General features: G+C 43.7%; 1 protein-coding gene across 5 annotated transcripts in view; it reads left to right on the forward strand.

Moving 5' to 3' along the window:
• The first annotated feature begins 56 nt into the window (after positions 1-56).
• Positions 57-11,439, forward strand: part of LOC125953547 (uncharacterized) — a 19,395-nt gene continuing 8,012 nt past the window's right edge. Inside the window, exons 1-6 of one of the 5 annotated variants that reach the window (XM_049683175.1) lie at positions 57-519; positions 3,585-3,790; positions 5,103-5,608; positions 6,799-8,512; positions 8,586-8,767; positions 8,834-11,439. The exon at positions 8,834-11,439 is cut by the window's right edge and continues 191 nt beyond it. In XM_049683175.1, the coding sequence (XP_049539132.1) occupies positions 5,574-5,608; positions 6,799-8,512; positions 8,586-8,767; positions 8,834-11,439 (4,537 nt within the window). In that variant the 5' untranslated portion in view covers positions 57-519; positions 3,585-3,790; positions 5,103-5,573. Of the gene's footprint in view, positions 520-2,336; positions 2,478-2,519; positions 3,115-3,584; positions 5,609-6,798; positions 8,513-8,585; positions 8,768-8,833 lie in introns of those variants that run through there. The other 4 variants (XM_049683179.1, XM_049683174.1, XM_049683178.1 and 1 more) reach the window with 4 other exon arrangements.

The following is an 11,439-nucleotide window of genomic DNA, read 5'->3' on the forward strand; positions in this document are numbered from 1 at the left end:
ACGGAGGATTTTATCGTTTTATCCGAGTTCTTCTTGTTCTTCTTCTTCTTCGCGAAATAGGCTCCGTTGCTCCGTGAAAAACGCGTAAAAGTCGAGGAAATCTCGAGTTTTTGGGACATCTTGATCAAGAAAAAGGTGCTGGGAGTGAATTGAAGTCGTTTCCCAACTCCCGCCGTTGTTGGCTGTGTAAAAGTGGGCCGGAAAAGTGTAAAAAACGAGGAAAACCACAGCAGAAACCCCGCGAGTCCAAAAATCGTCTTACACCTTCTGCGAGGAAAATCCTGCGAGAAAAATCCTTTCCTGGTGTAAATATGATTTGTAATATGAATACTGCAGCAGGACGACGAGTGTAGTTTTCTCATCATCGCTGATAAGAGCAAAACGGTGCGTGCAAGGTGAACATTTTCCGGCCCCGTTCCGCAGTTTCCTTTTCGTCGTCGTTTGCCATTTTCTAGATCGATATCTGCTGCATCGTCATCATCACCGTCATCGTAGTTATTCCTTCGAGTTTTCCTCAGAGTAAGCCGCAAATAGTGTGAAGAAATCGCCCCCCCCCCCCCCAGTCTGATCCCTTTTTCATCTGGTGCAACGAAAGGGGGAAACGTTCTAAACCGTGCCAGAGAACCGTGCTGATACGAGAAAATCTTCTAATTACGGCCACTGTGCTAGATTCTGACAACGATCCGGATTTCGTGATATTCGGAACGAATCTCACATGCATTCCGTGATTAGATCACCATTTAGTGTGACAAACCTTGCATGAGTCACGTAGGAAAGGGTTGGCCGGCCCCGGAGAGCAATCGATTGCAGGATCAAGTCCCGAGCATCGAAGGACACATTCTTGAGGTTGTTCCGAGCTGCCCAAACCGGAACCGGAGAAATCCGGCTGTATGTCGTTCGGATGGAACCGTTTTTGGAGCCCAATTATCGACGCAATCCATCCACCCATAACGCACTTTCGTCGTGGCCCCCTCAATCGGTTACGCCTTTTTCGGCAGAGCAAAGAGAAGCCGGTCAATTTATTTATTGGCACCAACATCTTTGATTTCATTCAACCAATATTGAGACAGACCGAAGATTAATTCGTTCGTTCATCGCCACCGAGTGACGTGGCTAGGGCCAGGTATTATCTAGAAAGCAAGGAAAGGATTCTATCATATTCCCTTCATCTTATGAGATCGCTGAAAGCTGTTCCGGGTTGCCAACCAAGACGAAAGAACCCGCCAAGACACAGACCGTAAGAGATATTTTCTCTAATGTATGCACGCTTTGAATCGCTCTCTTTCACGGTCTCAGTTTCATTCGGAATGGGAGTATGATTTTCCTTTTATATGTCTTGAATAATCGACTCTCAGCATTCTGTTAGGAAGAGGTCATTCTTACACCTTGCTACTTGGATTCCATTCGTTTCTTTAGAGAAATATTAACGTTAAACGGAGGATTTTGCGTGGGAATAGCAACTAGCGGCTATACGTTCCCTTTTTCACCCGGAACAACTGCATACTGCCGAGAAACCAGCGAAATGCGTGGGTACAGTCTTATGCCCTTGTATTATTAAAGGTGTTATGCGAGGAAATGTTGTAAAGTTTTCTCTTTTCCAGTATGCACCGAAAGTCTTCTCTTTGGGTGCAGTCAAAGAAAGCACGTAGCGATACCAAGTATGGGATAGCTCCCCAAAATAGGACATCCGGGGCACACATACATGTGTCCATCCCATTGGTTTGCAACGGTTTGCGGTGGAATCGCCGCTGGAACAATCCATCCGTAAACGGCTACTCTAGCTGCGATTTGAGAAGTAGGATCTTAAGATAAAGATCGTTCATGTTGAGGTAGTTCACTTTTTTACTTATTAAACTACAGCTGGTTTAATGCAAAGGCGGTGTAAAAACTTAGCAGTTTATGGTTTTGGACTAGTTGCTGCATCATAGCAAGCTAGCCGATTCGATTTTGTTATAAGCTGAAAAGCAACGACATCGGAAGCATTTGGAGTTTAGATGGTCACGGGACGTTAAGCTTGAATTACTTTTTCGCAAAGATTGGTGAGTAAAACAGCATCACCATCGGTTCGTGTGGGGTATTTGCGGGAAATTTTAGTGATAGTGGGAGTGATAATACAGTACACGTTCTGAATCTCTTCGAATTCGCGGTCGCTCGCTTTCGCTCCACTGTGTGGCTGGAATCTTTTCGATAGCGACAAACAGTCGTACCGGTCTGCAGCCGGCCAAATGTGGAACAAAGTTATTACATAGCTTGTTGAAGTATTGAAGAGACGTGTCGCAGCTGTTGGTAGGTTGTAGATTAAAGTCTGCATCATATCAATAAAACATGTTTCTTCGATTGGTTGCCACTTCTAGGTTCTAGGGGGGCAACCGATGTGAGGTTTAACCAAGAAGGTTTTGTGAGCGCGGCCGTCGAGATCATTCATACAAGAAGAGGCATAGGAAGTCGTATTTGTTACGCATTGCTGAGCTACACTCGTAAGTTATGTCCGCGTGTGTTTGTGCAAAGTAAAACGTACGTTGTTCGTGAGTTCAGAGGTCGAACAAACACCCGACGGAAGCAGAAAATTGCGGCACATAGCGTTATTTTTCATCGCCGCATAAAACGGTTCCGCTGAATTCCATATTCATAACGAAGCACTAAGAATCATATTTCCTGGATTCTTTTTCCACCGCCACCTTCTAACAACAAAATCCATAATACTTTTTATTGCGTCCAAAAAGACTGGCTCCACCGTTAGATCTTTGGGGTAGCTAAATAGTATCTGCCGTTTCGCGGCGGCTATAAGTGCACGTTTCCCATCCTGACTAAAGAAAGTAGCCTCGCGCAATAGTGTCAAAACTTGTACTATTGAACGCACACTGGTGGCCAACAGGCCTACTACTAATGAACATTAGTACATCTTCTCTCATCCACTCTGTCGATGGCGGCGGCGTTTCATGGTCATGTCCCAACCCGGTGCCGGCGGCGCCAAGAGCCAACAAAACAACGATACAACAGTGCTCCACACAAACACACGTTGAACCGTTCGCGCACGCCTCCCCGTGTGTCCTCGATCTGAGTGGTAGAGTAATGTTTGGCGCCGCTAGCATGGCGCTCTACTGCGTATTAAAGGTATGGGGAAAAAGGCCAAATGAACGACGGTTCAACAGCGAGATCGACGGGAGAGTATTTTGCGGATATTAAAAAACAAAACGGTCCTAACATCAGCTGATCCGGATAGCTGATAGTGTCTCATGATGCTCACCGCCTACTGTACACGATTCCGAATTATTTGTTATACTTTTAAATGGAAAGCAGCTGGTTTTTGCCCACTTCCTGTTCTGGCACTACATCGCGAACTTTATAAAATATCTTCATGAGAGAAGATGTGGGTTGTATCATTTTGTTATGTATCTATCTATTTCCGTGATAATGGTGGTATATAAACCATAGTACATATGAAATTAATTGATTAAAATTTTCTTACCAACTGCCTCGTAATTGCAACCAAGCGCTTTAAAAGACATATGAAAATTTGGTGGCAACCACCCTCATATCATTTTGCACTGCCAGTAAAACGCAACATTCTTTTTTTTTTACAGGAACATCTTACGGCTTCTAAGGATAACATATTTATGCTTCTGCAGACATAATCCATCCACACATCTGCTAATCATCTAATAGAATTGCTGATATCGATGAAGAAAATATAAATGGCTCATCAGTAGTGTCACATGACATGTTGTTCGATGATCCAGAAACCTTAAACAGATCGTTGAGAGAATCGTTGAAACACGACCAGCATAAGGTGATGAATAATATTACAAAGGATTACGAGCGATAATATTATGGCTAGATGCTCTCAACAGATGCACATAGCACAGCACATTAACCGCAGAGTGCAAAAAAATCATTCGCTACAACGTAGAACATCCTACCAAGTCCCTCTCACTCGCCAGTGGCTGTGAAAACCACATGTTCTCTAGCTTTGTCCTTAACTTGGGAATTCCAATTCATTCTTCGCGTTGATTATCCTATCACTTACTTCCGTACACGGATTCTACTCTGCTAGCGTTTGCGTTTGTTATAAGTATTGTCTTATGTTCGTCTCAACTGGATGGTCAATTCTCAATGCTTTAACTTATGTTCAAATTTCTTTGTCACTCTATGTCACTACCAACTCTGGGAGTATCGTTACAAACCGAGGTTGATCAAAAATTATTCGAAAACTGATGATGAATTATTTTAGCATCGCGAGAACTAAAACAAAAGACATAGTCACTTTGGCGATCCAATTACAGTCTTTTAGACAGTTGATAATCCAACGTCCTCGATATAGTGTCCTGAGCAAAGTGCTATTTATAAGTGTTGCCGGGAGAAAAAAGCACAATTTGCTACCCAGGAAGACGGCAAAATTATGTTAGGATTCGAAATACTGGCATGAACAGCAAAGGAATAGCTTTGAATTATAAATTAGCGGCAAATATATTTTTTAATTCATTATTTATTCCATGTAATGAAGTAATCGATAGACTACTGTTTAACCTTATGCTACACGACAATATCTGTGGATGAGAAACTGAACATAGAGAATGAATCTGCATCACCCAGGGGTATTTCATAACTGAAAGCTTGTATAAGTAACATCAAATTAGGTTCAAGCCAATAGTCAGTCTATACATGGCCAATTAAAAAAATGCATTTGTCGCTGCATTCCGGATTCATTGAGAGAGGATTAGCAATGATGCATTAATTACATTTCTCCATCTGTCCGGATTCTGCAGCAACATTCATTCATTTCAAGTAACATTCATTTCAAGAACATAAATATTCGGGTAAAACGAAAAGTTTTAGGTAAAAGGAATAATTTCATTGGAAGATATTCTTTGCATGTTAGTTAGGTCATTTGTTGCATTACCAATGGAAACAGGTAGATGAAATGAGATCTGTATGTTTAGCCGTTATATCACCTGCTAACTTCTTCTGTTTTGTTTGTAGTTCCCCCTTTGAATCACTCAATTAAATCGCTTTTCATTAGGATAGAAACAATAGGCAAACCAAATTACATCCAACGCGCGTTGGATTCGAAGAAGCTCATCATCTATTTTTCTTTTTTCCAGCTCAAGCTTATTTTTATTCGTACCTTGTTTGCGACCATCAATCGAAATTCCCAAAGAAAAAAGGAGATCCTATAACGTATCCTAGTCGGGCAACACGCTAAACAAACTCCGTAGGAGATGTAGAGAAGATTGCGATAACAAACGGAATTCAAAGCTAAACAGAACAGCTAAGCAGACCTTATTCACTTACCCACTGGTCGAAAAGAGGGACAGAGAAAAAAATAATATTGGAAACTCGCTAGTCTGGAATGTTCTTGGAACCTATAGCAACGCGGTACGATTGAACATTATAAAGTTTACTTGCAAACGTTGTGTAAATTGGCACAAAGCCGAACACAAATTGTATACAGTGTAACACAGTGCATCGAAATTAGCGTCAGCTGTGTATCGTCAGTATCGCCGTTAGCAGTCTCTGCGTCACAGCCTCCAGTGTCTTAGTAAAGGAGGAAATGTTGCAATAATGCCATACAAATGGGAGCATCAAAAAGATCATGTTTTGGCAGAAGGTAAGGTACAGACATAAACGAATCGGAATATTTGTGCCCTTGAGAATATAGCCAGTCGCTCTTAAAAGGCATATTTACTCGCCTTCAACATACATATAAGCTCTCGTGTTTGGGACACTTGCCTGTGTGTACTTGTAGAGACATTGTGATTCGGCAATAGACACATGTGAGCCTTGTTGACCTTTCTGATTAGCAATGGTTGACAGTGAGAACAGCGCACTAGAGGAATCCAAGAGACAAGTCCGTTTGCCCAACTCGACGTGTTTCCTAGTTCGTCTTGACATTTTAAGCATCTTGATCAGAAGCCAACAAGCTCCTATGACTGCTCGTGAGCAAATGTTCGTTCATCTGCTTTTGCGGTCGAGTATAATTCAATTTGTTTTTTTTTTATATATACATGTTCCTTATATTTTTTCAAATTCTCAGTCATCATGGGTCACGCAAACGATGATAATACAGAGACAGTTGCTTCTTCGATCGGGATCTGATACTTAGATACTTAGCTTAGATACGTTCGATGGTACTTGTGCACTGGTGATGAGATAATACTAATAGTATTGATTGCGAGTGTTTTCCTTTCCGAGAAATGGATACCTAAGTTGTTATTTGACCGTGTACTACAACTTTCGATTGCTATTTTGAAAGTTTGTTTCATCTGATCGATTTGGGCGCACACAGAAAAGTGAGAGGACGGGCGCGGTAGTGGTCATTTTTTGTCCCCTTGGCGGTCGCGGTCGATCGCTTCTTCTAATATTTTGGTATTTAGTGTCGCAAGTATGCGTACCTGATTCAACGCCAATCTCTTATACGGCCTCACCTGGTCACTGTACCGTTGTGAAGTTGTTTATTTCTTCTGTTGTGTATATGGCGCGTAAAACGTTGCGATGTGTTGCTGTAGTCGTTTCCATTGTGTTGCATGGAAGACGCGTAGTATTTCGAGAACGTTGCCTGTGTGCTCACGTTCGTGGGGTGTGTTTTTAGAAACATTGGCCACTCAGTTCATAATAAAAGGACAGAAGAAGGAAAATGTGTACAGTGTTTCGCATCCTCTGGGAGTTGCTTCCCAAACTGCATTTGAACATGAATGGTTGCACGTGTTTAAGGTGTACTCCCTAGATGTGTTCATTGTTACGTCACGTTGTGCTCAAACATTTGGAGAAACTAACAGATTTCTTTTCTGTATTTTTCAGCAACTCAGTTCAGGCATCTTCAGTGAATAACGGTGGGAATCAAGATCTACAGCAGAATTCGAGAGCTTCTACGACCAATAGTCAATCGAGTAGCTATCGAACGAGGAGATTGCGTTCCACTAGTCAATCGACATCAACTTCCAGCCTAAATAACATCAATAATAACGGTGGAAACAGCAGCGGCGGGGTCAGCAACACTGCCTCTGGAGGGTCTTGCTCTGGCAGCAGTGTTACTCCAGTCGGCTGCAACAACACTCACAATACCAATTCGATCAACAACAATAATACTATCACCTACAACCACAACAATTGCAGTACTTTGAGACATCAGCGACATCATCCAAATCAGCAGCCATCGCTTCTGCATCACCATCATAATAATACCCGATCGAGTACTTCTGGTACGAGCTTAACGGCAGCCACGACGGGGGGTCTAATTTCAAGAGTGTTTGATCACAGCAGCAGCAGTGGTAGCAACACCAACATCAGTGTAAACAACTCTACCTCTGCCGCAACGTCTGCGGGATCAGGTACTGGACAGACGAGCTGTAGAGATTCCTCGAACACTGTAACAAGCCCATTAGCAGCAACAGGTAACGGCAGTCAGCATCGGCGTGCGTCGCCTGGTGAAAAAAAGGCCAACATACAGAACAAAAACGATGACAAGATGGATGAGAAAAAACAATCGCAACACAGACCAGCTGGTAAGCAGCAGCAGCAGCAGCATCGTGATAACCGCGATGGGACCCCAAACAGCAAAAAGAACCGCAAAGAGACTGATTCATGCCCAAGCGATACATCCCCTAAAAAGCGAAACTACCCCCAGCAACGTCGATCGATGACTCCAGCTAGTGTTCAGCAAGCGGCACAGGTTGCACTATCTGCACAAAAGACAGCAGAAGAAGAAATGTCGCCACCCCCCAACGTAACAGATTCGAATACGGGCATTAAAAACGAGATCAACGAGAAAGCGGTAGGTGGGGAAGATGAAGGTACCGTGGAAGATCATATTCCATCACATGGAGACACGATTGTGTCGCAAATTGAGAAATATGACCGAGAAATGGCGAGCGGGGAACAGGAAGGCGACTTACAGATTTTGGACAGCAAAGAGGATCGTCGTTCAAAGGCCCTTACCAATGATTCGGGGATCGAGGGAGAACAACCCATTCCTCTCACTAACCATCGCCAGGACGAAAATGGTAAAAATGAACCGGAAGACGAGGCAGCAGAGGAAGGTGAAGTTGTCATCTCCGCTGAGCAGATACGACAACGACACGATGAGGGTTCTTGCGAGTCGGACGGATCGCAGAATCGTACCATGTTGCGTTTCGTACGTAAAAGCCTAGAAAATACTGCGATGTCGGTGATGTATTCGAAGAATTTTATTGAGAATGAAACCATTGAGACAGAGTACCCGCGTAACCTGGATGATAACATTGAGATACTGAGCCGGGAAGCGGAAAATTTGGCTCTACAGTTTAAACCATCTGAAGAGAAGCTAGTTCAATACGGTCCTATCTTTGACTTGGAAAAGTTCGAAGAGCAACGCAAACAACAGAAGAAGGAGGACGACGAGGATGAGGCAATAGGCATTTCGCCTTGTGGTCGCTTCTTGAAGTATGACAAAGAAGTTGGTCGTGGTTCTTTCAAAACGGTGTATCGTGGTTTGGACACACAAACAGGTGTTGCAGTGGCTTGGTGTGAGCTGTTGGTAGGTCGGAAATGCATTCAAATTTTAACAGATTTTTGTGATAAGTGTGTTCTCATATCTTATGATTTCATAGGAGAAAAAAGTGAATCGTGTTGAACGTGCCCGGTTTAGAGAGGAAGCGGAAATGTTGAAGAAGCTACAACATCCAAACATCGTGCGCTTTTACAACTACTGGGAGGGAGCGCCGACTGCGGGTAATAAAAAGAAAAACATCGTTCTTGTCACTGAGTTGATGCTATCTGGCACATTAAAATCGTAAGTTATTTAATCGTTACTTAATCGTTTTTATCTGAGTAACTAGCCACGTTTTTTGTTTCACAGCTATTTGCGACGGTTTAAGAAAATTAATCCAAAAGTACTAAAATCGTGGTGCCGCCAGATATTGAAGGGTCTGCATTTCTTGCACTCGCGCACGCCGCCAATCATCCATCGTGATCTGAAATGTGATAATATTTTTATAACCGGAACGACAGGGAGTGTTAAAATCGGTGATCTAGGTTTAGCAACACTGAAAAACCGCAGTTTTGCTAAATCAGTCATTGGCACGCCAGAGTTTATGGCTCCGGAAATGTACGAGGAGCATTACGACGAAGCGGTTGATGTGTACGCGTTCGGGATGTGCATGTTGGAAATGGCTACGTCGGAGTATCCGTACAACGAGTGCAATACTCCAGCGCAAATTTATAAGAAGGTTACATCTGGCGTAAAACCACAGAGCCTGGAGAAGGTGGAAAACCCGGAGGTACGAGAAATCATCGAGCGCTGCATTCACGACAAGAAGGAGGGTCGACCAACCTGCAAGGAGCTGTTAAATTTTGAATTCTTTTGCGAAGACATCGGCATTCGATTGGAACCGATTTCGAAAGAGTCATTCCTTGCTAACCCGGAAAATATGCGCATGGAGTTTCGATTGCGCATTATGGATCCGAAGAAACGTGTCAATAAGCACAAGGAAAACGAAGCGATTCAGTTTGAGTTCAATATACAAGCGGACGATGCAGATGAGATCGCCAGTGACATGAATAAATCTGGCATTCTGATGGAGGACGACTCGAAAACGGTGGCAAAGATCCTGAAAGTGCAGATACAAACGCTGTTAAAAGAACGCGAGGAACGCGCTCGACAGCAGCAGGTTGAACAAGAGAAGGAAGCAATTCAGCGACAAGCAGTATTGGCTCAAAAGCTATACATGCAGCAGCAGCTTCAACAACAAATGGAAAATGATTTGCAAGTCACCGAGTTGCAGGTACCGCAACTACTAAACCAACAAGCTGTGCAGACGAACCTCCAACAACCACAACAACAACAGGTTCCCCAAACTTACTATCAACCGTCTTCGCTTCCCGCCTCACAAACGCAACAAATTATATATCAACAGCAAATCTCGGCACCGGTTGGCAATGAGCAACTGCAGCAAAGCTATCAGCAACAGCAACAGTACTCTATGGTGCAGAATATTCCTCTGCAACAACAGCAACAACATATACAGCAGCAGCAGCAGCAACAGTTCCTTAACCAAATAGCTCAACCCCAGCAGCAGCAGCAGCAGCAGTCCATAGTTCCTTCGCAGCACTCGAGTTACACTACACAACAGCAATATCTCGAAGGTCTCCAGCAACAGCAACAACATTATCTGCAAGGAATTCAGCAATTGCAACAACAATTGCAGCAACAACATCTGCAACCGTCGCAAGGGCAATCTCAAGGAAATAGCGTACAGTTTATCAATCAGATTGGAACGCAACAACATTTGGTGCATCAGGTGTTGCAACAGCATTTTGCGATCGTACAACAACAGCAACCAGAATTGCAGGAACAGATTCCAACTCTAGAACAACAACTTCAAGGTATTATGCCTATTCATAATCAATCACATTCTCAAGTATTGCAACAACCACCAAAACAGCAAGTTTACATACAGCAGCCCTCACAGCAGCAAGTTAATTTAATCCATGGTCAGTCACTTCAAAACTCATCGCCTCAGGTCATGTATATGGCGTCCAATCAGATCACCGATCCTTCAATGCTCCATCAATCGATTCCGCAACAACAACAGCAGCAGTCTGGTTCATCGTCGTCCCTTGTAATGCATCATCAGCAGCAAATGGTTGTAAATCCATCGCCACAACAACCTTCCATGCAACAACAGTACGTTAAACAACAAACCCCGCCGATGGCCAACCACATCCAACAGCATCCAATACAAACAACGCCACAACCGATTCAATCAACTCAAACTACGCAAACGATGCCACAAGGTACCGCTGCCGTACTAGTACCACAGCAACATGTATCTTCACAAGTTATGCAAATGACGGATCAGGCATCCGTAGGGTCTGTTTTTTCAAATGAGAAAAGTCAAACGCAACAACAGCAACAACCGCCTCCTCAGCAATTGCAGTCACAGCAACAGTTGCTTCAACAGCAGCAGCAGCAGCAGCAGCAGCAGCAGCAGCAGCAGCAGCAGCAGCAACAGCAACAGCAACAGCAACACCAACAACAGCAACAGCAACAGCAACAGCAACAGCAACAGCAACAACAGCAACAGCAACAGCAACAACAACAGCAACAGCAACAGCAACAGCAACAGCAGCAGCAGCAACAGCAACAACAACAGCTTATACAACAACTGGCTCAACAGCACTTGCTACAGCAGCAATTGCAAATACAGCAACAGTCGACGCCGCAAGATGTACAGCAACAACCACAACATCAAATTTCACATCAACCTCTTGCGAGTTCTTCTGTCACAACCGGAAATGTCGGTACCGCAGTTCCAAACACACCAACAGGACTTGTATCTTCAAACGTTACACCAGTTTTAGTCCAGCAGCAAACTCAATCGTCGCAAATACCGCAGTCGCAACAGCAGCAGCAGCAGCAGCACGACACGTCAACACCCGTTGGTGTTTCCCCAGCACAAGCAG

The sequence above is a fragment of the Anopheles darlingi genome, chromosome 3 (genome assembly GCF_943734745.1).
Source record: "Anopheles darlingi chromosome 3, idAnoDarlMG_H_01, whole genome shotgun sequence".
NCBI lineage: Eukaryota > Metazoa > Arthropoda > Insecta > Diptera > Culicidae > Anopheles > Anopheles darlingi.